Source organism: Diachasmimorpha longicaudata, chromosome 13 (assembly GCF_034640455.1).
Source record: "Diachasmimorpha longicaudata isolate KC_UGA_2023 chromosome 13, iyDiaLong2, whole genome shotgun sequence".
In the NCBI taxonomy this organism is placed as follows: Eukaryota; Metazoa; Arthropoda; class Insecta; order Hymenoptera; family Braconidae; genus Diachasmimorpha; species Diachasmimorpha longicaudata.
Genome location: NC_087237.1, coordinates 3,627,126 through 3,654,479, shown reverse-complemented (window position 1 = coordinate 3,654,479; position 27,354 = coordinate 3,627,126). Strand labels below are relative to the sequence as shown.

Here is a 27,354-nt window from a genome sequence, read left to right as displayed (position 1 = left end):
TAACCAGTAAATCAACGTGATAAAGAGAGCACTGCAAGCAATTTTCAAATTACATTTGCTCTCAAGCCACTTATGTCTCAGACATTCATAAAATAATTACTCCACTGCAGAAATATAATTTCGAGGAATATTTTGCATAGAAATTTTCATTTTATATTCCTTAAGAGAGTTAGATTGAAATTCTGTGACTTATGATTTTTCATTTTTGTATTATAACGAGTGAAGATGTTTATTTCGTTTGAACCGTGAATTAATAGACGGTTGAGTCAATGTAGCACTAGACAGATTGATCATAGTATTTAAGAGATGAACTAGAGATTTTTATTGGTGAAGATTTACCCTTCGGGAGATGTACCTATTCGAAGAAATGTAAAAAAAATGTTAACATATGAGTTATAATAAATACAATAACCTGTATTATTCTGAGTGTTTGCTTCCACTCTTCAATTACTTAATTAATTTATCTTGTACATTTGTCTAAGTATTTACAGGGTGTCTAGGAAACTGGGTGACTGGCCCTCCCAATCATGAAAGATATCATTTTCTCAGGGGAGTATTCTTGTTATTCCTTTGAGTTTCGCCCAAACGCTCTACTCGTTCCAAGAACAGCAACCGCCACAGTGAATCCTTGGGCTATAACTCGTGTTCGCATCATATACTGGGACATTCTTTTATTTCCCTCTTTAAATGACCAAAGCCCATAGCACAGAGCTCCTGTCGCCACCGCACACCCTAGAAGATGAATAAAAAAAAGTTCCTCAGCAATAAATCATTAAATTCGTTTGTGCAGAAATATTCAGATCTGATTGACACTTGATGATTTCTGAATTAAAACAAAGCGAACTCTCTTCTCTACGTTTTTCAAACTTAATTAGCTCTCGATGACACTATTTTTCTCATTTTTCAAGTAAAATACTTTCTGTCTTCGACGATTCATTTCTGATGAAGAGTTTATGCTTACCGGCCGGTACTAGGGGTTGTTCTTTAATCTTCCTGATAAATTTATCGAATATCGTCTCCACTGTATGTCCAGTATCCATTTCCTCTCTCAGCTGTATCCAGTCGAGATCAGAAAGTGATGCAGGTGATGAGGGTGATGGGGACGGTTCAGATTTTTCCGACATTGCAGACTAGTTTTTGACAATGCTATTACTAGCCCCGGCAATCTAGTACCTCAACTTCGCAGTAACGAGTGGAATGAAGACAATTGGAGTGAAGCCACACTTTTACATCCACTGACAGCAATGAACTACACTGCCGCAATATATAAAGCAAGGAGTTGGAAATAGGGACGAAAACTGATCAAAACTTAGGTTATGTTTGAAAATAAAGTTGAATTTATATGCTATATAGAAAGAGACCCCAGATGACTGATTGCACATGGCGGATTCAGCTGTTATCTGTCCGCCGAACTCTTGTTGGATTTTCCATTACTTGATAAAAACTAAATGAGAAATCAACAAAACATTAAGTTCAGTACAAACGAATCATTAATGAATCAAATTATTGCCTATTGAGGAGGGAAAATATTTCTAATTTTATTCTTCGGTTCTTTTGAAGAGTTTATTAAAAGACATATCATAATTACAATAATCAGTTGATGTATCGAGCGAACGAGACCAAGTATTCGATAAAAAAATAAATATTTCTACATTCAACAGGCTCTCACTGTCAATGCCATGCACAATCGAAGAATCATTGAATGATGAAATAAATTCATAGGTATGAAAGCTTTATTAGATCGATAGCTTAAAAATAATTATCATAGTAATTATAGTAAGCGCTGGTTAGGCGTTACTGTCGAATTTTAGCTTTAAGATCCCGACAACCCATGTCCAGGAGTTCAATTTTCTTGCCGAAGTGTTTCTCCATATCTTGGCAAATCGTCATTGCCTGTGGGGAGTCTATCAGATTTATGGCGATTCCTTTCTTTCCGAATCTGCCTGTTCTACCGATCCGGTGGAGGTACGTCTCATGGTCTCCTTTCCCCTGTTGATTAACTGGAAGATCGAAATTTACGACCAGAGACACCTGATCCACGTCAATACCTGGAAAAATACATTGATGAGATGAAAATAAATTTCCAATTTCAATCATAAACGTCAATCGCAACATCGGTAATTACCTCGAGCTAACACATTAGTTGTCACCAGAACAGTGACACAGCCCTCCTTGAAATGATCAAGAACTCGGATCCGATCCTCCACAGTCATATCCCCGGACAATACAGCCACTGTGAATCCTTCCTGGATCATTTTCTCCGCCAGCCACGAAGCAGTCTTCCTCGTGTGACAGAAAATGATCGCCTGTCCTGTGAGATTAGTATAAATAGTCGTGATAGCGTCGTATTTTGCTTCCATGTCCGAGCAATTTACGTAGAACTGTTTGATATTGTCTAAACATTCTTCCTCCTTCAATAGTCTGATAATCATTGGAGATTCGACAATGATTTCCGCAAAATCCATCACAGCTTTTTCGTACGTGGCTGAAAAGAACATGAATTGACAGGTCTTGGGCAACATCTTGTGGATCCTGATGCACTGGTCCTGATGACCCTGTGTGGCAATCATCACGTCAGCCTCGTCGAGCACGAAGACAGTGATTTTGTTGAGATCGAAGAATCGAAATTTGAGAGACCAGTCCAGAGCTTTACCAGGGGTTCCAATGATTATATGCTCGGTGATCTTCTCACCTCTGGCCACTGGAAAAAACCAACGTATTTTCAAGCTTTGTAATGAACCAAAAATCAGGAGATTTCACTCTACAATTTCTGTGTCATTGTCTATTGAAGATGTTCCTCCCTAGAATCTACTCAGAGCCAAAATTTTTCCCTGTCCAGCCCCACATAAATTAAAGGATTGTCTTACTCTCTTCTCCCCGCACAGCATATTTGATTTTAATCTCAGGACAATGCTTGGACATCTTGGCAGCTACCTCCCCAGTCTGAATGGCCAGCTCATAAGTAGGTGACAAGCAGAGCACCTGGGGATACGGCTTTGACGTGTCAACCCGGGTCAGCATGGCCAGTACAAAGGCGGCTGTTTTTCCAGTGCCTGATTGGGACTGGGCGATCATATTTCCTGGTAAATAAATATTTGTTCGATATCTTCACGATTTTTCATGGCGGCGAGTGAAAGGATTTTTATCATTGAAAAAGTAATATGTGTAATTACCTGGTGGATCAGCGAGCAAAGTTGGTAGCGCCATTTCCTGAATTTTCGAGGGCTTCATAAAGCCCATGTCGTAGACCCCCCTCAGGAGTTTTGGCCGGAGTTTCAACTCCTCGAACGACTTTACACTGTACAGGGGTGAGTGTGGGTTAGTCCGTTGAATCTCCAGTTCCTGTTTGGACTCGACGAGCGACTTGTGGAGGAGTTTCTTCAGGAGCGACTCTTCTGCCGCTGTTGGGACTTTTTCACCCTCGGATGCGTCGACTCCATTGACTTCAGAAGGTGTGGGATTCTGCTGGATTGTCAAGTTTGTGACCTGAGGAGAAAATGTTCCCTTATCAAGGCCCCTCGGGGGCATTCATTTGCCAGATTCTGTTAGATTTTGTCAAAAAAGTCGCCGGCGGAAAAACGAATGGAAATCCCTTTTTAATTTTGAAAAGTCGAATAATAATCCTCGAAAATGCCATTGGAGTACAGTCGATCTAGCTCAGGAAAATCGTCAAGGTACTCACGCTAGAAGACAATAGATCTTCCTGCTCAACAAGTTTACCCCAGTCGACATGTTCTGCTGTCATTTTAAGCACCTGGATTTCCAACTATTGTTTAAAATTTGATTTTGTACGAGGATTTGTAATAAGTAAATTTATTATGTTCGCGAATCTCGTAGTGGAGGTTAGACTACCACAGTAGCCGATGATCACGTTGACAGATGATGCTGCTGGTCTTTTCCCACCAGAAAAGTGTTCGGGCCACGTTGACAGATATCGCTGATTGTATTTTCCTAGTGGAATATCATTTCGATTCGCTCATCTAGTAAATTGTGATCATTGGGCAATAATCGAATAGTAATACAAAACACAGACAGGAGTGCCGGATATGTAAATTAGGGACTGATTATGTGATAAATAAATTTTTTGCGAATAAAACTAGCCAAAATGATGGGAATTAAGGGAGTGATTCTTTTGGCTATCATTCAGATCAATTTATTAAGTACGGGAGCGGTTTATAATGATTCGTTCGATGAGGAGTTGTTCCTGAAGCCCCTGTCATCAGGGCATCTCTACGCTTATTTTCAATTTACCACCCTGTGGAGGGTACCTAGGAATTCTGAAAAATGTGAGTAGATTTTCATTGATTCACCTAATTGATTATTTATTTTTTATATTGCCATGTGTGTACATATTTACACTTTTTGGCAAATAATCATAACATTATTTGTTGTTTCTTGTGCAAATGACATTTTCCGGAGAATTATTATATTTTTATTGTTGATTTTCATTCTGCTTCTGGACAATAACCCATATTTTTACAGTGCACCACACCCACCTCTTCCCTCGAGGGCTGACTGTTTTAATTAATAGGCATCACGTGCAGGAACTACACATCAGTCTTACTGAGGGACTCTGGAAGTACAGGAAATGGGGATATCCAGTAGTGGATGCAGGTCCTGGTGCCGAGATTTACGCCTGGTTCCAGGAGGAAGTGCAGGAGTAAGAGTCATATTCATTTGAGATTAGAGTTCATGCGTCTCATGCAAATCATTCGTAGAACTTATTTTTTATAATGAGTTCTATATGATCAGAGAAAAACTGTTCAGGCACTCCAATATCCTGGAGGTGTTCCTCTAAACCTAATTCTTCCAAAACTAATAAACCCGGTTCACATCTAGTGTTGACAAGGAATGGAAGGCCCTGACGAATGCCCTCTCCGGTCTCCTCTGTGCCTCCCTGAACTTCGTGGACTCCTCCAACAGCATGTCTCCAGAGTTCAGCTTTCGGCCACTGGGAGTCCTCGAGAAGCCCCCGAACTCCAGTCACTTGCGGTACTCATCACTCCCGAGGGAGATCGTCTGCACGGAAAACCTCACTCCCTTCAAGAAACTACTGCCCTGTGACTCGAAGAGGGGCCTTGCCACTCTCCTGAACTCTGCCTACATCCACAACACGAATTACCATTCCGTTGGAATTCACTTCCGCACTGTCTGTGGAAACCCCGCCTGCACAGTGTCTTCTCTGGAGTTGAGACAGTCTGTTTCTCTGATTTATGACACAATGGCTGAGGGAAATCAGGACTGGTCGCTGAGGAAGCTCTTTGGCATGGGACTGATGGGGGTCTGTCCCCTGGCCACATTGAGCAATATCTACGTGGATACATCCACAAATAACAGTATTCACACTTACAGACTGACCCCGGCTCCCACGACGAAGATTGTGAGCCTTCGAGGCGGACAGAGAACTGAAATTGCTACTTATGACAACAGAGCTTTCAGCACTCGAGGGGTCTTCAATATCGCTGCTGTTCACAGTAAACCCAGAACTGGGAGCGTCGACTTCCCATCGATACTATCTGCTAATCGATACATTATTGGTAATTATTAATTAGTCATTACCGCCGTTGTTCCCGTCCATTGGTTAATGCAGGATAAAGCACTAGTGATCTTATGATTACTCACTTATTAGCGAGTGGAGAATCTTGTTCATCTTTTCATTAAATGAATCCAGTTTCAAGTTTTTAGACGGTAGAAAATTGAGCATTGCCCAATATCCATAATGGTCGATTCCAAACGGCTGTATATAATTCAGTCTTTAGTTAAGGGTATAATTTCCTGCATGGTTATGTTTCAGAATATGGGCAAGAAAAAGCAACTCTGATAACGAAATTGCACAACAATCATTGGCAGGCTATTGACATTGTGTTGTTGGAAAACATTCCCTGGTACTTATCAGTATATTTGCATTCCATGAAGATTGAACGTAATGGAGAAAATGTGAAGCCTCGTAAGTGGAAAAATTATGTCTAATCATTCCATTATTTTTTTCGTTATTTTTACTAGTCAATTTCGAGTTGCAAATAAATCATTGTTTCAGTGACCCTCAGGTATTCTCCTGGAAGGGAGAGACTCCAGCCGTACTACCTCGAGTTAATTCTTCGTCTTCCTCCGCATTCTGTCACGAAATTCTCTATCGATATGGATTACTTGTTCCTGAAGTGGCAGGAGTATCCACCGGATGCTAATCATGGATTTTACATGGGTCCTGCAATCATCACTGCTTCTCTTCCTACTGCTAGAAATTACACTGGTCTGCCTATTGATGGCAGTACGATAACCTCCAGGTGATTACTAGAAACTATGTCAATTTAATGATATGAAATAATTTTCTGCAACTACTGTGTCTGCATATTAACCCAAAAATTATGTTTTCATCCTTTGCAATCAGTTTTAATGCATCGAGGGCTGGATATCTCGTTCAACTTCGCACAGAGACAATAGTGATCACTCTGCCAACCCCAGACTTCAGCATGCCATACAATGTCATTTGCTTGGCTTGCACAGCAGTTGCTCTTGCGTTTGGCCCTCTTCATAACATTTCAACCAAGAGGCTAGTCCTGAAAGACGTCAAAGAAGACTTCATGACGAAATTGGCGTCTGCCAGTAAGAGGAAACTCTCCTCAATCCTCTCTTTCTGGAAGCAGAAGGGCAAGAAGGAAGAGAAGGTCGATTAGGAAAACCCGATGATTGTGATTTAATAAAATAAATCTTGATTTTTTTTCAAGAACTGGAGGAATGAAGATTTACTGTTCCCAACATCCTTGGAGGAGCGGATATCAATGATTTTCTCAATGAAATTCTCATTATAACGTAATTAATAACTAAAATTTATTGCCAAAAAATAGAAATCCCTAAGTTCAATCCCTGATGTATGCTTCTCGTTGTATATAATCAATTTCCAAGGATTTATAAAAAATATAGAGATCTTTGAACTCTTGGACATTGGCGAAGTACGCTGTTACACCTTTTTAGTAAGGATCATAAGTGTTGGAGAGGAGCGAGGATCAGTCTCCTTTGATATTTACAAAAAAATGTCCTAATATTATTTCTCAAAGTTCGTCCCGCTCAGTATCCTGGGACTCCTCTTCCTCGTCTTCAGGTGGAAGCTCGTCCGTACAAATGCTCGTTTCTCTCGTGCAGATGTCATTGACAACATCAGACCCCGCTTTCTGGAACAGCTCAATCATCGGGTCCTCGTATTCATCGACGATTTCTTGGCACTAAAAATTCGTTTGGATTGGATTATTAATGAATTTAATGAGTTATTTTTCATTTCTGAATAGAAGTTCAAATGTGTTTCCATTGTTGGTGGTAATTTTCATACTCACGTAGTATTTGAGGCTTTTGTTTAAATCTCCATCCTGAATAATATCAACATTGCTGATTTCCGGATTCATCTGACCTTCTGGAGTCATCAGTCGCAAGACAGTTAATCTGCCATTTGATTTGTATGTTGCTCTCACGTAATCATCCAATTTATCGCAGATATTATCGAGAATTTCTGAAATGTGAACTTCAGACGATCTTTTAGACACCTGAAGAAAAAAGAATTTAAGATTTAAAATAAGGAATTTTAAACGTCTTGTAGAGAACATCGAAGGACGTAAAATCAACTAGTTCACGAAGGTCTACGTAAATTACTGTAATTATGATTAACTGAAGGGAGGAAAGGATTACCTTTTTCTTCAAAATATTTCCCGTAGCATCCAGACGGTAATTTCCTACCTCTACTTGATGAGAGGGATCAATTTTATTCAGAACGTTCTCCACTTCTTCAATTGTCGCTCTGCAAACTAAAAAAATTGACGATTAACACCGGACAACATTTTTGGTAGAAACTGAGATACGTTGATTTGTCTGACAGTCGATTTTATGAGAAAACTTGTTGAATCTAAGGGAGATACCAGAATTTTTGTAATTGCATTTTTTGTAGAACTCAATTCGTTCTACAAAAAAGGTTATGAGGCAAATTTTGCTGTCTTCCTTAGATTTTGAGAAATTGTAAGAAGCTTATGTCTTTACGATTTCGCTACCTAATTAGGAAAGAAAACAACTGATTACGCACCCAAACACTGGAGTAATTTTTGGTCAATCTCCTCGTCGGCACATATAAGAGCCGGCAGAACAAGAACTCCAAGAAGAAGGACGAAATTCATTGTCAAAAATTGGATAAAAGTCCAGCCTTGGAGACGTGAGGTGTAAAAATTTCCCAATTCTGCTGCAAACACCCGAATTTATCAGAAGTCCATACACCTCAGGACGACACGTTGTGTGCTCAGGAACCTCGAGCTCCAACTAACGTTGCCCACGTGTAATCAACTCGTGGCCCTCTATATAGCAACTCAGAGCGACTAGGCTAATGGATAGATTATTTTCCCTCTTCGTTTAGTTGACTGGAATAGTCCTAGTCCCAACCCACACCTAGTTGATTGTAGTGACACATTATGAGTGGAGGGTAATTAAACGCAAATCAATTGACATTAGATGTCTGTAAAAAACTAAAATACATTTTTTCCAAAACAAAAATGTTTGAAGAGAGAGCCGGGCTTTCGGATAATTTCCGAATTATTGCTTTAGTGAGCGGATTTAGGCGAAAAAAATCGCGAAAAATATTCTGTGAGAATTTCTGCACCTTCATTATCGAAACATGATTAAATCGATTCTTAAATGATCGATTATTAAATAATCGATTGTCAAAAAGTCGATTATCAAAAAATCGATTATTATATAAATCCGCCTGGTGCGAGTAGTGACCCGGGTCGCTTCCTATATAGGATCTGAAGACAAGAGGTTAAAATTCTGATATTCTGGCCCTAAACTCAAAATTAAAAACAATTGAAATATTCTTTAATTTCCAACAACTGCTTTCACTTTGCTTTTGTTGTTGACAATAAAAAATGATGCCGAACCCAGCGCCACCCATGGTCGTCCGGCCAAACTCCGGATTCGAAGCGCAAAATGGAAAAATGAGCAAAAAATCAACAACATTCGGTTTCGCACCTTTCGAAGTACTCGAACTTGATCGTTGTTAGTAAACGATAAAAAAAATTCTCTGCGGTCAGAGTAAGTGTCAAGGGGTGTCATGGGTCGTAGGAAAAGCAAGAGAAAGCCCCCAGCGAAGAAAAAGGCCATTCAACCCTTGGACACGCAATTCAATTGTCCATTTTGCAATCACCAGAAGTCATGTGAGGTTAAAATGTAAGTTGGGGCATAACAACAAGGGGTCATTCATTAAATTATGACAAATAATTGTGTCTCTTCTTTCATTCGACGATGAAGAACCTCTTGAAATGACCATCTCATTTTTGGAGTGAAATTTGAGTTTTTTCGTTTTCAGGGACAAATCGAGAAATACTGCAAGAATAACTTGCAGAGTCTGTCTAGAGGATTTTCAGACTACGATTAATCTACTGTCAGAGCCGCTGGATGTTTATAATGACTGGATTGACGCCTGTGAAACTGCAAATTAACATTGCGAAATAGGGGCCATCTTTTATATTTAAGGAAATAATTCGACTTTAAAGAAAGAAATTCGTTTTCTTGCACATTCGAACGGCTCTGGTACTGAATATTTGTATTGATTACTCATGCCAGCGACAGTCGACAATTTTTATGGACAGTTAACTGTAGTTTTGTCCGTTGGAAACGAAAGAATTGGGGAGAGTGCATTTTTACATTTTTTGAATCGTGAAATTCTCTCGTTAACGAGTGACTATGAAAAAAGCCAAATATGATCTTCTGGGTGATTTAATTCTTCCAAAGAAACCTTTTATATTTTCTTCTTCTTATCTTCATCTTATTTTGTGATTTTTTTCGTCTTTAGAGACATTGTTTCGATCACTCGAAATCGATCAATTAAGTTACAACACGTAAAGTATAACTGAATATCATTGGATATCATTCAAGGATCAAGAGCGAGCGGAAAGTTCATTAGTGTGCAGAGAGGAGATATATTACTTTATTTGGGAATTCGATAGTTTTGCTTTCGTTTTCGTTCAATTGTTAAACTTTAGTTAATTTTCTTAGACTAGTGACAATGGAAAACATACCAAAAACTTACGCTGTTAGCTGCATAGCTTTTACGATCTAAAGTAGACATAACAGAGAAAATCCTGGGGATTTAGAAATGTAGAAGTGGTAACTTGTAATACCTCGCTTTGAAATGATTTCCATTTAAAAAACAGACGTGAGAAAATCATTACATTTTGCCACTTCAACAATGATTTATTTTTTTCTATTATTCTGTTTTCTTTATCGCAAGAAATTATTTTGTGTTGTATCTTGATAGTTTTATTAAATTCATGAAAAGGGACTATAAATGTGTGCAAGATTTGATAATAAAATATCAATCAACTGTGATAAAGGTATTAATATATTAAAAATCCCTCTATCCGCCCGTCCATCCAAATTTCATCCATTCCATCATTAATTATTCCCCCGGAATTATCGATCTTCTCCAATCAAAAGGGAACGAACTGTGCGGCAAAACCTTTCTCCTCCCCCCAAACCACAAAATCCCTTCAACAAGTGAAAGCGACAAATCTAACTCTCTTGGAATTTTCTCTAAACACAAAAAATGTTCCAATTCCTTGTTGAAATTCATAAAAATTACCGAAACGGAAGTCCCGTCCTCGCCAGTTTCCCCAACAAGATGGCGGATCTCTTGGAATCGGTGGATGTACACTCAACAATAAAAGTATCCGACAAATCCATTGAAAAATGTTGCAAATGAGTTTGTGTTGGTGAGGACGCGTGTGATAAACGTCCCCCGTGTCATGGCAATCGCCAATAGTTGTGGAGAATAATATCTCGTACCGTTCACTGACCCCCGAACAACAGAGATGAACCGACTCACCTGTGCAGTGTGAACATCAGGATTAATCCAGAGTCAACAATTAATTTTAACCACATTTATTCGGACATTGGAACGTACGTCGGGGTGAATACTGACGCTATGGCGTCCGTCAGAGTGTGTGTGTGTGGTTGAGGAGAATTATTTTTCATCGTTGAGTGGCCACTAGGACTAATTACAAGGTATCGTGGGTTAATTAGTCGATGTTGTTTGGTTATTTGGGGAGCTGGGGGTCACATTTTTCGTTGGTGCTGGGACTCAGGGCTTGATGATTTTCTTTTGCAGAAATAAACAAGAGAAGAGGTATTTGGGGGGTTTGCTAATCAGTTCTCATTTGACAGCTAGAACCTTTGGCAGGGCGAGAGTTTTGGATTGTTGGGCTTTTATGGGGGTGCTGTTTTTGGTGGCTGGAAGGGTGACGGGCAAGAGGGGCGGTTGTTTTTACGGGGGTTGGAGCACTCCTCAGTCATCTGTTTTAGGGGTTCTTGCTGATTATTGGGACTTCTTGGGGATTTTTCAAGGGGTTTAGGGATCAGGTTGAGATTTCGAGGTTTTTTAAGGTTATCACTGAGGTGTCCTGGCAAGTATCAATAGAGAGTCTTTTTCAAAAAATTCCAACCTGTTTCTCAATACCAACCAATTCCTGAATTATTTATTTACTCGGGGCTCCGGCTGTCAGACAATTTGGTCAGTGTCAGAACAATTGAAGATGAACGTTTATCTAGGGTCGTGCATTTTAATTGAGTGTATTGAAAAAACTTATTCAATTTGATATATTCATTAGCTAAAGATGAAAGGGAAAAACATCTTCTAAATAAATGTAACGCAATCCACTTCTGCTAGGGGTCTATATTGTTGAAATAATGTTAACATTCTTTATTTTGCTGTTGAACATTCCATTTCATGTCATTTAATGTAATAAAGTATATCCATCCCTGCTGACATTTTCTATAATGGGAACTTCTTTCCAGAAAATTCTCCAGGACTAACTGAACAACAGTTACAATGTGATCACCAAAAACATCCTCCAGGAAACATCACAATCAATCAATCAGAGTTGACTGTGAATGACTAGAACACGTTGGATGGGTTAGTGGATACAATGCCAAACAGTTTGGACAGTTTTTTAACTCGCATTGGAGACGTTACAATAGAGAGAGTGGCTCCACGGAGCAACCCCAGGTCTCATGTATCTGGTGGTACTGACGAAGTGACGATGACGTCCACTGGTAGTAATCAGGGGCTGCAGGGGGGTAATGATGACGACTCAGAAGAGACAGGGGGTGAGACGAGTGATGGGGAGCTAGAGAGGAAGAATCTGTTGATGCATCGAGATGATCTCAGATCGCACGAGGAGATGAATTCCGAGGGATCTGGGGATGACATGGATCTGGACGAGACCATTGATACCGAGATTGGAGTCAGGATGGACTTGGAGAGACAACAATCCGAGTCTTCTTGCCCTGATGATGATGTTGAGGCTGTAAATATCTTGGATACACTTCCGTTAGAAGGTAAATAACAATTTTCATGAGTTATATCGTTTACTTGAATCATTTAGACAATATTTTGTCGCTCATCATTGCTCTCAATAACTTGATTCCTCCGGGTAAATAAACTTCATCAAGTAATCCATTGACCCCTCCCCAGGTGCCCCAATAGAAGGTCAAGAGGTTTCGGAGGCGGACCTCCTAGGGAAGCCCCTCTCAAAAGACGATGACACCGAGAGTCTGGGCACGTCCTCCCATCCACCATCCGACCACGAAGATTCGGATCCCTCAAAACGCCGAGGCTCCCCAGACGATGCAGATCCAGCCAAGAAAAAGCAGAAGAAGGATGAGAACGAAGACGCAGAGTTGAAATCCGAGAAGAAGCTCTCGAACATGCGTCGCAATATCCGTGAGGTGATGGACGAGACCCAGTTGGACGAAGCGACGCTCTCGGCCCAGCGACAGGAGATGGAGCGTCTCCGCAGGGTCCAGGAGCAGCAGCGGATAATCAGAGAAGTTCAACGACAGATCGCCAACCACCGCCAGACTGCCAAGTCCCAGCCGAGAGTCATAAGCCTTCTCCAGGGAAAGCAGAACGAAATGGGAACGACGATTTCCCAGTCTCCATCAGGTCCCTCCCAGATCAAATCCCCTAACGCTCTTCTGATGAACGTTCACTCGCCCCCTCACCAGCAGTCGTCCTCGTCCCAACCAGTCTCACCCCGAAGGCCGATGTCGGGAATGCGTTGGCACAAGGGACGAGGTGGTTATCACTCTCCACCCCAGCCCCAGAGTCAAGCCCTGATGTCGAGGGGACTGAGCAAGACCCCAGTACAAACAGTCCTGCAGCAGAGGATCAGAATGATGACACCATCAGTTAGCATCTCCCCTGTGGTCCCCAAACGCGAGCCAATGGATCACGTTCCCTATTATTCGGACTCTGACATGTCTGAAGGAGAACTAGAGGACATCAACCAGGAGTACAGGAAGATCCCCACACCCAAGTCCCCAAAACCCCTGAAGGGAAAGGATGTGGTAACGATATCCAGTTCTTCAGAATCCTCTGACGACGACTGCATTGTTCTGAGTGATCCCAGCGGGGGTGAGGAAACAGACACTGAGGACGATCCCTCGAACTCGGGAATGCATACGAATGATCGTTATAACATTCCTGACGAGCATGGAAGGGTCCTGATTAATGTGGGACATCCGGACACTGAGCCTGACGTTTTTCTGGCTCCTCAGGTGGGGAGGATCATCAAGCCCCATCAGATTGGGGGAATAAGATTCCTGTTCGATAATATTGTGGAGAGCATCGAGAGGTATAAAAGCTCCTCCGGTTTCGGCTGCATCCTGGCTCACAGTATGGGTCTGGGAAAAACTCTGCAAGTTGCCAGTTTCTGCGATATTTTCTTCAGATGCACAACAGCCAAAACTGTTCTATGTATCATGCCTATTAATACTTTACAGAATTGGTTGGCTGAGTTCAATATGTGGCTGCCCTACGAGGATCCAAACTCGATTAAACCTGATGTAATTACGAAGAAGAGTGACAAGTGTGAGATTAAGGAGGAGAACTCCAACCATACTGATATCTCCAGTTTATCCTCGAGATCCATGAGCACTGATTCGAGGTCTCACCAGGACACGCCTGCCAACATGATGGGACAGTTTCAAGGGTACGAGGCTGGGGGGAATTATTACCCTGAGACCAAGTCCGGAGAGACTCAGACTCCCCTGAACCAGAGTCAGAATCACAATTTTCAAATCAATCAGAACCCGAATCAGAGCTACCAGATGCCGGGATCTTATCCGATGAAGCAGGAGATGGACTGCAATTCTTATCCGAACCAGATGTACCCCATGCAGAATCAATACTCACAGCCCTATCAGAATCCTCACTATCAGAACTACCAGCCCATGCAGGACCAGAAGATGCCTCCATCCCAGAATTCAGAGGCTCCCATAAAAAAAGAGCCCGAAGAGCCGGCCACGAAGGAGGAAGGCACATCCACATCGAAGGAAGACTCAGATGACAAGAAAGATCCTGAGAAGGTCACCACCCCGTTCAGTGTTGACGCTCCACTGGGACTTGAACTCAGACCTCGTCACTTTCATCTCCACATTCTAAACGACTCACACAAGACTATGGCAGCTAGAGCGCGAGTCATCAAGGAGTGGCAGAAAATTGGTGGTGTTTTATTAATAGGATACGAACTTTATCGACAGCTATCCCTGAAGAAATCCAACAAGGGTAAACGAAAGAGGGGACAGCAGTTCAAAGACACTGTGGATCTTGAGGAAGAAGACAAGAACAAGCCCCTTCTGGAAGAAATGCATGGGGCCTTGGTGAATCCTGGTCCCGATTTGGTCATCTGCGACGAAGGCCACAGAATCAAGAACTCCCATGCGAGTATCAGCCTAGCCTTGAAGCAGATGAGGACCAAAAGAAGAATTGTCCTCACTGGTTATCCTCTACAGAATAATCTGCTCGAGTACTGGTGCATGGTAGACTTTGTTCGTCCTAATTACCTCGGAACAAAGGCCGAGTTCTGTAATATGTTTGAAAGACCAATTCAGAATGGCCAGTGCATTGACTCCACTCCCCAGGATATCAGGTTGATGAGGTATCGAGCCCATGTCCTCCATGCCCTGTTGGAGGGTTTCGTGCAGAGACGATCTCATTCGGTTTTGCAGATATCTCTTCCCAGAAAGGAGGAGTACATTCTGCTGGTGAGGATGACACCTCATCAGAGGAAGCTGTATGACACTTTTATGAATCAGGTGGTGAAGACAAGGGCTGTGCCGAATCCTCTAAAGGCATTTGCTGTCTGCTGTAAAATTTGGAATCACCCGGACATTCTCTATCACTTTTTGAAGAAGAGACAGGCTAATGAGGAGGACGACCTGGATCTGGAGGAGACCATCGAGAAAACAACGCCTGGCAATAAGAGGACCAAGGCCAGGAGGGGGGAGAGGAAGGGGAAGAAGGTGGGCCTGGTGAAGAGTAAGCCCGCAGCCAGTGTCCAACCGAATTCATCAGCCAGTATCAATGACACTGCTGAGGAGAGTGGAGATAGCAAAGGGAATTTTGGAGGATTTCAGCAACAATTGCCTGGGAATTTAATGAATCAGACACCTCAGGGATCGAATACTCAGCCCAGCTTTGGACAGAATTATCAAGAGTTCAGATCGAGTGAGCAGAGTAATTACTTCAGGGGTGAGGGGACGAATGAGTACAATGAGTTCTATAATAATCAGAATCAGAGGTATCAGCAGAATCAGCAGTTTCAGGGGTATTCAGGGACTGCTAACTACCAGCAGAATTTTCAACAAGGACAGGGGCAGAATTTTGTTGCTGGTACTGAGACGCAGGGCAATCAGAAATTTTCGAATGCTCCTCAGAATCCAGAATTTCGGGATCAGGGGAATAACACAAATTACGAGATGGGAGGAATGTTCAATAGAGGATATCAGTTTCAAGATCAGAGGAATTATCCACCAGGTGCCCCAGGGGCTCCACAAGTCCCGCAGAATCATCCCCCCCAAAATTATCAGAACCAAAATCAGAACGCACCACGGAATCAACCCCAGGCCCAGAACAATCCCCCCATTGACTACAACAATTATCAGAATCAGAGCCAGAATTATCAACAGTCAACTGGAGGCAATCCTCAGATATTCAGGAACGATAACCAATTAAATCAACATTCGTATCCACCAACGGCGAATCCTCCCTCGATTAATCAAACCCCAAGTACTCCAAGCTACATCAACAATCAGAATACATCAGGAGCACCTCAGGTTCAGCCCCCGATGCTCGCCGGTAGTTACCCCTCTGGACAGCCCCAGGGTCCAAATTACCCACCAGGAGGACAAACCCAGACCTCCAATTACCAGCAGAACGCCCCCCAGGGACAGGTGTTTCCACCTCAACCACCTCAACACAATTACATGAACAATCAGGGGCAGAATCAATTAAGGTACCAAAATCCACAGTCTTTCCCTGCTCAGGGATATCCTGCGACTCCAGCCCCTTCGAATCCTCAAGTACATTCTCAGGGGCAGAGATATACAGCCCCTCAAGCCTTCAGTCAGTCCCAAACCCCGACCGAAACCTCAAATCCTCCTGGAAATTACCAGAATCCCCAGAACCTCTCGAATTTCCCTCCAGATGGTACCCCCGGGTCTCAGAATCAGTTCAAGGGCCCTGATGATCGTTTTAACTGGCAAGGAAGCTATCAACAGCCCCAGCAGGTCCCGCAGAATCAGTGGGACACAACCAACAGGTATCCGGGGAACTATTTCCCCCAAAACTACCAGAACTCTTACGATTACCAATCGAATCCTGAGGTCATCAAGACTGAGGAAAAATCAGTTGGTGGAGGGAATATGATGAGACCTGGTCTTCCCACCTTCTCACCGAAAAAGGAAAGCAACGTGGGGATTCAGACCCAGACCTTGCCACCATCAAATTACACTCAGACACCACCAGATGTGTCCAATGCCTCCAGACCCTTAAAGTCCATTAATTTTGGAGCTAGAAATCCCTCGGATATTTGCAAGGATGAGGACAAGGACGAGATTCTGATTGAGAAAGAGAAGAACCTGGACGAGATAAAGTCTGACGACGAAGTCCTGATGAAGGACGAGGAGAAAGACCTGAAGAATTCACCAAATGCCAAGGAAGATCCCGGTATTCCCTACGACTGGGCCACAGACTTGATGAAGAATTATGTCGAGGGCTTGATCGATGCCTCTGGCAAGATGACTCTCTTTTTCTGTATCTTGAATGAGTCCATTCGTCTGGGGGATCGAGTACTCGCGTTCTCCCAGTCGCTCTTCACTCTGAATCTCATCGAGGACTTTCTGGCTAGGAATGACTTCAAGAATCCTGATGGCAGCACTGAAAAATGGATCAAGAATGTTAACTACTACAGGCTGGATGGTAGCACGAGCGCCCTGGAGAGGGAGAAATTGATTAATGAGTTCAATGTTAATCCCAGGATCCACCTGTTCCTGGTGTCCACGAGAGCTGGATCACTGGGAATCAATTTGGTAGGGGCTAATAGGGCCATTGTTTTTGATGCCAGTTGGAATCCATGTCACGACACACAGGCGGTCTGCAGGGTTTACAGGTACGGGCAGAAGAAGCCCTGCTACGTGTACAGATTGGTGACGGATAACTGCTTGGAGAGGAAGATTTATGATAGGCAGATCAGCAAGCAAGGAATGGCTGACAGAGTTGTGGATCAATGCAATCCTGATGCACATCTGTCATTGAAGGAGGCCACCACATTGTCTTGGGAGTTTGAGGAGGATAGCCAGGTGCAGGACTTTTCCTCTAGCAAGGATACGTACACAGACGAGATAATGCGTACAGTCCTGGAGAAGCACTCGTCAATTCTGACGAAGCAGCCCTTCCACCACGAGAGTCTCCTGGTCGACCGAAAAGACAAGAAGCTCTCCCAGGCGGAGAAGCGTCTGGCGCGTCGTGGCTATGAGCTTGAGAAAATGGCCGCTAATTGCTCGCGCCCCAGCTACAACTACATCCCAGGTAACACGGCAACGCGAGCTGGTGGTCTCCAGATCCGGGCGATTCGAGGTGGTGATACAGTGACTCCCAAACCAGTGGCCTCGGTTCGGCCTATGCAGCAACGAGGAGCTGAGCTCGGTGCAAGAGGAGTAGTAGGATCCCGATGGATTCCAGCAGAGGTGTGGCAACGCCAGGGCATGAGTGCCCAAGAAATGACCCTTCCACTGGACGTGGTGATTCCCACCAACTCTCCGGACAAGAGCAGCATCGTCCTCAAAGCTGGACAACGTGTGATGGTTCTGAAGAGCCCAAAGGGCATTTACATGCAATTGGAGTCCGGAAAAATCATTGCAATCAGAACAGCATTGAAGTTGAATCAGCAGAAACGAGAGGAGGAACCGAAGAAGATTTCCTCTGCGACGGTAACATCACCAAGAGCCCAACCCCCCACGCATCCCCCAGCGATCCCCCAGAGCCCAAAGCCAGAAGTGAGTTTTCCTCTGAGGAATAATTCAGCCATCTCCATCATCCCGAAGACACCGACGAGTGCTCCAACCACTCCGAGACCCTTGTCTAGACCCAGCAGTGGCTCTGGATATCGACAGTTCCCTGACAAGGACCCCAAACGACCTAAGCAAGTTATTCCAACTCCAGTCCTCAGGAACGTCAATCACATGGCTCTCAACAATCAGGTATCCCTGCAGAGAGTCTCCAAGAAGCATGAGATGGATCACTCAGCTGGGGAGAACTCCAACTCGTCAGATTCTCAACCGAGGACTGATCAGAGGGTTGAAGAGGTGAGACTCGAGGACATCGTCGGCGAGACTGGCAGTAATTCTGAGTACAGCCCCTCCAATCAGCGGATGCCTCAGCACGAAAATCCTGAGGATAAGCACGAGGAGATGAGGAGCTTTGGGGGAGATTCGAAGGTGTCCGTCCAGAATGTTCAAACACAGCATTCGGAGGACGCCGAGAAGAGGCTCGAGGTGAAGGAGATGAGGTCCGGGTATGGCTATCAAAAGGATGATGACGAGATTATCATTGAAGAGAGTGTCAGAACTCCCCAGCATCCTCAGGTGCAGCAGAGTGTTGTCAATCCTCAGGTCCAGCAGAGTATTGTCAATCCCCAGGTGCAGCAGAGTGTTGTCAATCCCCAGGTGCAACAGAGTATTGTCAATCCTCAAGTACAACATAGTGTTGTCAAACCCCAAGTGCAGCAGAGCGTTGTTAATCCCCAGGTTCAGAGTATTGTTAATCCCCAGAGTGTTCAGGGGAATGTGCAGAGACAGGAAATGGCACCGGGAAAAATGCCCCCAATGGAGGCTAGTCATCAACAGGGAACTGGTATTGAGGATCAGAGACAATCAGAAGATGATCCTCATGGGAGGATGCCTCAGGATTATCCTTATACTGAATATCCCAGGTATTATGACTATCCTGATCCCAGGGCGAGGGGACTTCCTGCACCTGGGATATATGGGGGGTTTTATCCTGGGGGCGCTGGGAAGGAGACCAAGGGCGAGGAGAGGGGGTATCCACAGCCGAGTCAGGGGGTACAGGCCCCTGGACCGGGGCCACAGGTTGAAGGAAATGCGGTGAAGACTGAGACGACTGCTAGCAGTGTTCCCACTGCTTTCAGCCATCCTGGAGGACGGTATCCTGGGGGGTATCCACCTGCTCCCTATGAAGGGTATGGACAGCATTATCCTGCTGGGTCTGCGGGAGCTTATCCACCTGGTAAGTCAGCAGTAATTTTTCATTCGTTCTTACACTGAAGTTCACCTTTAATTTTCTGTCTGAATTAAATGAATGGTAGTGTCAATGAATTAGAATTATTGGAATTAATTTGTCGAAGAGACGCATAAACCTGGCAATAAACCTTCTATTAACCCTTTACATAAAAATATCTCTTTAGGGACCCCGGGATACGGTGCCTACGGTAGCCCATCGTACAATACAGATTACGCCCGGATGTACTCAGCATTGCATCCACCACCTCCACCAGTGGCAGATCCGTACATGCATCGTGGATATGCACCACCACCCACCAGTACCCCATCCAACTACTACGCACCATTTCCCCACCCACCCCCACCGCCCTATCCAAATTACTCATATTTCCCGCCCTATGCGAATCCAAATATCCCCAATGAACCACAGCCGCCAACTCAGTAAGTTAATTAACTCTCTTAGCGAGCTGTTACTTCATTTCCAATAAGTTTATTCTCAACGAAAATATTCTTGACGAGATATAAAATCAAAGCGTGATTAATACTTGTTGATCACCAACGTTACTTAATTTTTTTCGCTTTGATGGTTGGAATCTTTTATTGTACAACTGAGCAGATCAAAGACTGATAATTTCATTGAAAAATTATTATTCTTTGATTGACTATTTTCACTTTTACCATATTGCATGAAAATAGCATTTAAAGATCCAATTAACTGGTGAAAGATGATTTGATATCTCGTTATTTATTATTTTTGAGAGACAATGTAGACTGAAGCTTTAAGACACATCGTTGTAAAATGGTTAGTCACAAATAACTTATTACTACGTGAAATATGTTTATTTCAACATTTTTAAGTGCAATGGAGGGAACGCGATTTATTGTCAAATTCCTTTGATATTGCTGAGGGGAGGTTTCGGTTGAGTGAAGAGATTTTCTCATCACGAGAACACAAATGAAAGGGGCCTCTTTGCCCTTAGGAGCTTTTAGAATTATTTTCTCTGACTAGTGATTACTTTTATCTATGAAATTAGTTTATCGACTCGATCATTATATTATTGAGGCAATAAAGTTGTTTTATAAATGAAAATTTATATCTGCAGGAAAAAAACAATTCTGAATGTTTACGTAGCTATAAATTTTATAGAGATATTGAAAAGTTTGTTATCCCTCCGGTTATGGGAACTTGACAGTTATTTTTGACATTCAAGGGATAAAAAAATCATGTTTCAATTTTTACAATTTTATTATCGGACAACCGATATTTGGCTTCAGTAAAAAAATTGAAAATCGATAGATTCTCGTAGTCTCCCAGGGAAATCAGCACTCCTACAATGAATAATTTATGCATTATTGCATGGCTGAGTTGATGAAGTCATTTCATGAATGAAAAATGATATTCCCAAGGGGAATTGTAAAAAATTACCTCGACGTAAATTTTATCTGGAAATTTAAAAGTTACACAGGATCCTCTCTATAATTCCAATGACTTTTCCCTCGACCTTTCCCTAGAACCATCACTGATTGAGATAATTAACCTCGAGGTAACTCTCCAATCTCAAGTCTCTCCTCAGCAAAATTATAATTTCCTTTTTTTCGTTTAATCAATTGTATAAATAACAGGATTAAGTACGTCGCTCGTAATTGCAATTCTACGTGGGAATCGTTAGACTTTGACAACAATACATTAGGTGTAAACAATTACCTAATTCTCAGCACAACATGACACCATCTCTTTTTTATACATACATAATTTACACTCATCTATGATTAACATTTAATTTTTGTAAATAACTATGTCAGGGTATACGATAATTTGCTCCCTAAATTTGTTTTTTCTTTGAAAAAAAATTCAAAACTCGCGCCAAACGACGAAAAATAAACATTATGAATTTTTACATGCATTAAATACGTACAGTATTCACATTTAGCAGCCAGTAAACACTCCATTAAATGAATTGTATCGATAGCAGTTGTATATGAATAGGCGTTAAATGTTAAGGATACCAATTCTTATCATTTCTTCATTCGTAAGTTAGGGAGAATAAAAAGCAATGATAATACAAAATTTGATAATCATGATGACACTGGGATTATCTGATTCTGTAATCACTTAGATGATCTTACTATAGTCATAGGACTGTTGTTAGTTAGCATTCTGTCCAAGCAATTGAACGATTAAAGGGACGTAGATAAATTGATTTAATAAGAGGAAAGATAAATTGGAGAATGGGGAGTGCTTCGATAGTCATACGCAGGCTCTTCACATTTTACTGTGATATGTCGCAGAATAAAGGGCTGATTCGATTTTTAATTTGATAACGTAACATGTTGATAGAAGGGAATTTTCTTTTATAATTTACTTCTCAGTCAGTCATTGAAATACTCGTCTCACTTCACATCTGGTACTTTTTGTTGATTTTTTTCTTTTCAATTCTTTTTTACTGAGTTGTTTATTCTTGAGAAGTGTTTGACGGATTTTGGAAATCAATTATCTGCAGATCTCCCTGTATTTAATATCCCGGCACTCCCCGCGATAAGGAAGAGGGATTTGACGGTGGAGGAGTGGGACTGGATAAGCCGATTTCACTTGAAAATCAATTTTTTGAATAATGTACAATTTTTGCAATTTTTTTCGAATGCAGAATTTTCTTCCTCGATGGAAAACTGTTTGAAGTCGATATTTGCATTAATGTTTTTAGATTCTCCTTTCTACGTCTACGTTGATTGGATATTTAGGAAAAAATTAAGCTATGAGAAGAACCAAATTTAATTTGAGTCTTTTTTTGTCAAATATCCCGGAATTAAGGACAGACAGAAAAATTTTTATTCAGATTTTTTTATACATCTCTTCCTCAGATTTTGAGATATCGAGATGCGCATAACTTTGGAAATTGACTTGTGCAGTTTAGCCACTGTAACTACTGAAGGATATAAATATTGATAGATCAATTCTCATTTCGCAGTGAGGCTAAGTAAATGAAGCTAATATTGATTATAGGTTCAGGACACCTTCATTGATCTAGATAATTAAGAAGGCGAATGATATTGTGAAAATCGAGAAAATTCGATTTTAAGGCGTTTTTTAGTTGTTAAGTGTACAAAGCAGAATTAGTGTTGGATCACCATTGTTCTCGATGAATCATAAAAATAATCTAGACTTTTCAGATGGAAGAAAAAAAAACAAAAAACGAAGAAAAACTATATATATATATATAGATAAAAATTTATTTTGTCTTTGTTATAGCTTCTTTGCCATTTACATAACTGTAAATAGCCATTATTTCCATTTTTCATACGTTTTATTTATTTAAATATAGTCGAGAGGTGTTTTTCTTTTTCTTCGTTTGTATGAATTTTCATCGAACAAAAATGGAAAATTAGAGCGATTTGAAGTGTATGGGAATTTTCGATCTTATGTAATATATAATGAGCATTGTTTATCATCGTCGGTATCGTTTTTTCATCCTAACGTTGTTGAGAGAATCAATATTGAATCAGAGGTCATATATGGATATATATATATTTGTTTTTAAGTTTCATGGAACCTATGGGGAGTATTGACGACCGAGTCGATTGATATTGCCGAGTGCATGTAAATGCTTATGAAGTAATAGTAATTACGAAATTATTAATGTCATAAATAGGGCTGTAACTGATGGGAATTACCCGATTACAAGAATTTTGAAATATAGATTGTGTTGTTTTCATTCCTTTGATCGCTGGGGACTCAGGTGTTTCTGGATTCAAAGAGGGTGGGGTAAAATGGGGATTATTATTGAGAGGGGGTGACTTTGTAATTATGGATTTTTTTCCTATTAGACAACTAGGGGAAACCTCGCCAATTGTAATCAATACAACAGTCATCATCGCTCAATCTTTTCCCATTTTCCCCAAATGACCTCCAAAGCAGTGTTGAATTTTCCCGCGCACTCCACCTCTCTCCCCCTTATGCGTCAGCCGGTATGCGCGGCTGGATCACGCGGGGGGCGAAGGACGCGGGGGACGCCATGCTGAATACACGGGCATTTGTGATCGCGTGGCCAAGTTATCAACGTGATCGAAACTTTCACGCGAATGCGTTTGTTTCAGTTCGCTTTGCGAATTCCGAGAAGATTGTTACAGGAGCCTATTACCCCTTTTCTAACAACAAAGCGTGATTTCCAAACAGTTCGATTGTTGTTGGCGAGAACTTTGCCGGATAACTGGGGTTCCAAAAAACAACACCGGGCTGTTAAATTAAATTTTCCTCTCGACATGTCAGACCCTAAGATTGAGGAGGCCCTTGCACCCCTGCGGGCCAGTGTGAAGGAGCAGGTAATTCACCATATGGATACCTATTATTTGAGTTTAACAATGCTATTCCCTGATCTGACAATTAACCTAACCACAAAAGCCAATTACACTTTCATCACTTCCATAATACCATTCTCCTATTGTTAACCTGTTTCTCATTTTCGATGAGAGGTGCGATTATTCGTTCATTTATAACAATTAGTATTCCTTCTGTAACGAAAGGGTTAACTAGGTCAAGTCGACTTGTGGGGATTCCCCCTAGTTGACAGACTTTTGGTATTTTCGCAAAAAAAATTGACAATACTATGTTTTGAGTGATTATTCCATGGACATATGATTTTGTAGACTATCATCGTCTTCTTCAAGTGAACAAATCACTCGAATGCAGGACTGATGGCGTAAACCGAGATAAACCGATTCATTGAGTTCGGTGTTTGAGCAATATTTGCGAATCTGAAGGAGATAACAAAATTTTTGTAATTACATTTACGGTGGCACTCAATTAGCTTCACAAAAAAGGTTATGATAAAAATTTTGGTATCTTCTGTAGATTGCGAGACATTCAATAAAAACTGGGCAACAGCCAAAATTGGTTTGTCTCAGTTTATCACATCACTCCGGAATTATAGTGAATCGGAAAGTCAATCTAACAACTTGGGGAAATTATCGGGTAATCGATGGTTCAAATTTTCGTAACGTAAAACATCTCTCATCTCTCGTAATCCCAAAAATCCACTGGAAGCATTCCCTGAATACACCACCATTCATCTACACCACCGAACACCTGACCAAGATTTCCCTCGAGAAGAAGACCTTCCGAATTTGAGTGTCATGTCCAAAAACAAAACAGACAGCTGACTTTTCATGGCAGGCTGTTCTCCTAGAGAATCTCCCATCCTTCATAGCCTCAAGAACCCACTGAAAACTCATGTCCAACGGCCATCATCCACCTACACCAGCCAGAAATATCTAACAAAGAATTCATCCACATTCACATCCTATCATCACTCCACCTCAACAAATCCTCACGTACTTCACATCAACTTCTGGTCTCAGGGAGACCTGGTTCGTGAGCTGAAGTCCACTGGTGCCCCAGAGCTAGATGTCAAGAAGGCAGTAGCCGAGCTAAAGCTTCGCAAGAAGCTCCTAGAGGACAAGGAGCTGTCCTTCGTCTCAGAGTCCCACACCTTCGACCGAACGAGAATGGAGGACCTCCTGAAACGTCGTTTCTTCTTCGACCAGTCCTTCGCGATCTACGGTGGGATAACTGGTCAATATGACTTTGGGCCGATGGGTTGTGCCTTCAAAACAAACCTCTTGAACACCTGGCGTAGCTTTTTCGTCCTAGAAGAACAGATGCTAGAGGTTGATTGTTCGATCCTCACCCCTGAGCCGGTGCTAAAAGCCTCTGGGCACGTCGATAGATTCGCCGATCTGATGGTCAAAGACCTGAAGAGCGGCGAGTGTTTCCGCCTCGATCACTTGATCAAAGCTCATCTGGAGAAGATCGCAGCGGACAAGAAGACAGATCAACAGACCCGCGAGGATTGCAAAGATATTGTGATAAAACTGGATGGAATGACGAAATCTGAGATGTCTCAAGTTCTCAAGCGCTTCAACATGAAGTCACCTTCAACTGGAAACGATCTTTCGGAGCCCATGGAGTTCAACTTAATGTTCGGAACGCAGATAGGCCCCACAGGGCTCATCAAAGGCTTCCTCCGACCAGAAACAGCCCAAGGGATCTTCGTCAACTTCAAGCGTCTGCTGGAATTCAACCAGGACAAACTTCCCTTCGCGGCTGCACAGATCGGTAACGCCTTCAGGAACGAGATCTCTCCCAGATCTGGACTCATCAGAGTCCGAGAATTCACGATGGCTGAGATCGAGCACTTCTGCGATCCCTCCGACAAGTCCCATCCCAAATTCCAAAACGTCAAGGACACGAAACTCATGCTGTACTCCGCTTGCAACCAAATGGACGGTAAGAGCGCCGAGCAGAGGACCATTGGAGAAGCTGTGGCTGCTGGCCTGGTAGCCAATGAGACCCTCGGGTACTTCATGGCAAGGATCCAAACCTTCTTGACGAAGGTCGGAGTGGATCCCAAACGACTGAGGTTTAGACAGCACATGAGCAACGAGATGGCGCATTATGCTTGCGACTGCTGGGACGCGGAGTGTCTGACCAGTTATGGTTGGATCGAGTGTGTTGGATGTGCGGACAGATCGGCTTACGATTTGACCCAGCACACGAAGGCCACTGGGGTCAAGTTGGTCGCCGAGAAGAAACTCCCAGCTCCTAAGGTCGTTGACGTGGTGGAGGCAGCACCCAACCGAGGGGCCATTGGAAAGACCTTCAGGAAAGAGGCGAAAGCTGTTCTCGAGGCACTTGATGCTCTAGATAAGGAGGGAATTGATGGGTTGGAGAAGGGATTGGAGGATGGATCCTACAGGCTGACGTTGGCCGATGGCTCCGAGGCCGAGATCAAGAAGGAGATGGTGGTAGTTAAGAGGTATCAGAAGACTGTTCATGTCGAGGAGATCATTCCGTCTGTTATAGAGCCTTCCTTCGGTGTTGGGAGGGTCATGTATGCTGTGTTCGAACATAATTTTAAGAAAAGGGAAGGGGATGAGATGAGGACCTATCTTAGCCTCCCACCAGTGGTGGCACCATTGAAGTGCTCGGTTCTTCCGTTGAGTGGGAATCCCGAGTTCGTGCCGTTCGTGAAGGAGCTGTCTCAGGGCCTGACGAAAGTCGATGTCTCGCATAAGGTCGACGACTCGTCTGGAAGCATTGGAAGGAGATATGCTAGGACTGATGAGATCGCTATTCCTTTTGGAATTACTGTTGACTTTGATACTTTGAAGAAGCCGCATTCTGTAACGTTGAGGGAGAGGGATTCTATGGGGCAGGTCAGGATTGGGGTTGAGGAGCTCCCGGGGGTCGTCAGGGATCTTGCTAATGGGAAGATTACGTGGATGGAGGTCGAGGCCAAGTATCCTAAGTTCGAGCAGCAGGAGAGTAATGAAGCGTAAAGAGTTTTAGGTTGACGAATTCTTTGAGATGATTTAGTCCAGGAAGATTTTCGGACATGCGCCTTTTTTAATGGTTCATATCCTGGAATCGCTGAAGTGAGCTTGACACGATGGTGCTTTTCGCCTTGGAGATCTTTATTGATCTTCAAAAGGAAAGCGTTCGAATTATCGCATTCAATCTGGAGATATTGAAGATTTCAGAAAGTTCGAAACTCAGTCCTGAATTTGTTATAAATTCACGACTTTTGTATTTATTCAACAGATGCTTTTACTGGCATTCAGCTTTTGTACTTTTCATTTATACAAGTGATTCTTGTAAAGACTTAATAAATTCGAGATTATGATGAGTATTGGCTACATTGGGTAGTGGTCCACTATATAAATGATTTTCTTTTCAGTAAAATCTTTTTCACA

At 42.5% G+C, this 27,354-nt stretch overlaps 7 protein-coding genes across 9 annotated transcripts; 4 read left to right on the top strand and 3 right to left on the bottom strand.

The window, feature by feature from the left end:
• Positions 1-298: 298 nt before the first annotated feature.
• On the bottom strand, positions 299-1,333 carry LOC135168431 (HIG1 domain family member 2A, mitochondrial). 2 transcript variants are annotated; one of them, XR_010300036.1, is made up of 3 exons: positions 962-1,333; positions 490-732; positions 299-355 (listed from the first exon to the last, which is right to left on the bottom strand). XR_010300036.1 is itself a non-coding variant. In XM_064132609.1 (2 exons), the coding sequence occupies exons 1-2, from the start codon at positions 1,122-1,124 to the stop codon at positions 563-565; spliced, it is 333 nt and encodes a 110-aa protein (XP_063988679.1). In that variant the 5' UTR covers positions 1,125-1,333; the 3' UTR covers positions 299-562. The 2 variants fall into 2 exon arrangements, 1 of the variants encoding a protein (XP_063988679.1); XM_064132609.1 differs by having other exon boundaries at positions 299-732.
• A 196-nt stretch (positions 1,334-1,529) lies between these two features.
• LOC135168421 (DEAD-box helicase Dbp80-like) lies at positions 1,530-3,867 on the bottom strand. The gene is made up of 5 exons (XM_064132593.1): positions 3,683-3,867; positions 3,174-3,486; positions 2,868-3,080; positions 2,126-2,701; positions 1,530-2,048 (listed from the first exon to the last, which is right to left on the bottom strand). The coding sequence occupies exons 1-5, from the start codon at positions 3,743-3,745 to the stop codon at positions 1,795-1,797; spliced, it is 1,419 nt and encodes a 472-aa protein (XP_063988663.1). The 5' UTR covers positions 3,746-3,867; the 3' UTR covers positions 1,530-1,794.
• A 127-nt stretch (positions 3,868-3,994) lies between these two features.
• LOC135168418 (GPI transamidase component PIG-T) lies at positions 3,995-6,727 on the top strand. Its single transcript, XM_064132587.1, has 6 exons — positions 3,995-4,286; positions 4,483-4,660; positions 4,840-5,537; positions 5,795-5,947; positions 6,038-6,284; positions 6,389-6,727. The coding sequence occupies exons 1-6, from the start codon at positions 4,106-4,108 to the stop codon at positions 6,672-6,674; spliced, it is 1,743 nt and encodes a 580-aa protein (XP_063988657.1). The 5' UTR covers positions 3,995-4,105; the 3' UTR covers positions 6,675-6,727.
• Positions 6,728-6,811: 84 nt separating this feature from the next.
• Sel (seele) lies at positions 6,812-8,303 on the bottom strand. The gene is made up of 4 exons (XM_064132605.1): positions 8,066-8,303; positions 7,678-7,793; positions 7,329-7,535; positions 6,812-7,220 (listed from the first exon to the last, which is right to left on the bottom strand). The coding sequence occupies exons 1-4, from the start codon at positions 8,154-8,156 to the stop codon at positions 7,050-7,052; spliced, it is 585 nt and encodes a 194-aa protein (XP_063988675.1). The 5' UTR covers positions 8,157-8,303; the 3' UTR covers positions 6,812-7,049.
• Positions 8,304-8,477: 174 nt separating this feature from the next.
• LOC135168435 (transcription elongation factor 1 homolog) lies at positions 8,478-10,363 on the top strand. The gene is made up of 2 exons (XM_064132612.1): positions 8,478-9,198; positions 9,338-10,363. Exons 1-2 carry the CDS (start codon positions 9,083-9,085, stop codon positions 9,468-9,470), a joined length of 249 nt encoding a protein of 82 aa, XP_063988682.1. The 5' UTR covers positions 8,478-9,082; the 3' UTR covers positions 9,471-10,363.
• A 245-nt stretch (positions 10,364-10,608) lies between these two features.
• On the top strand, positions 10,609-22,808 carry LOC135168412 (uncharacterized). 2 transcript variants are annotated; one of them, XM_064132552.1, is made up of 4 exons: positions 10,609-11,034; positions 11,824-12,366; positions 12,503-19,615; positions 19,794-22,808. In XM_064132552.1, the coding sequence occupies exons 2-4, from the start codon at positions 11,955-11,957 to the stop codon at positions 20,051-20,053; spliced, it is 7,785 nt and encodes a 2,594-aa protein (XP_063988622.1). In that variant the 5' UTR covers positions 10,609-11,034; positions 11,824-11,954; the 3' UTR covers positions 20,054-22,808. The 2 variants fall into 2 exon arrangements, with proteins under 2 accessions (XP_063988622.1, XP_063988624.1); XM_064132554.1 differs by lacking the exon at positions 10,609-11,034 and adding an exon at positions 11,094-11,155.
• Positions 22,809-23,602: 794 nt separating this feature from the next.
• On the top strand, positions 23,603-27,288 carry LOC135168414 (glycine--tRNA ligase). The gene is made up of 2 exons (XM_064132573.1): positions 23,603-23,925; positions 24,961-27,288. Exons 1-2 carry the CDS (start codon positions 23,686-23,688, stop codon positions 26,938-26,940), a joined length of 2,220 nt encoding a protein of 739 aa, XP_063988643.1. The 5' UTR covers positions 23,603-23,685; the 3' UTR covers positions 26,941-27,288.
• Positions 27,289-27,354: the final 66 nt, after the last annotated feature.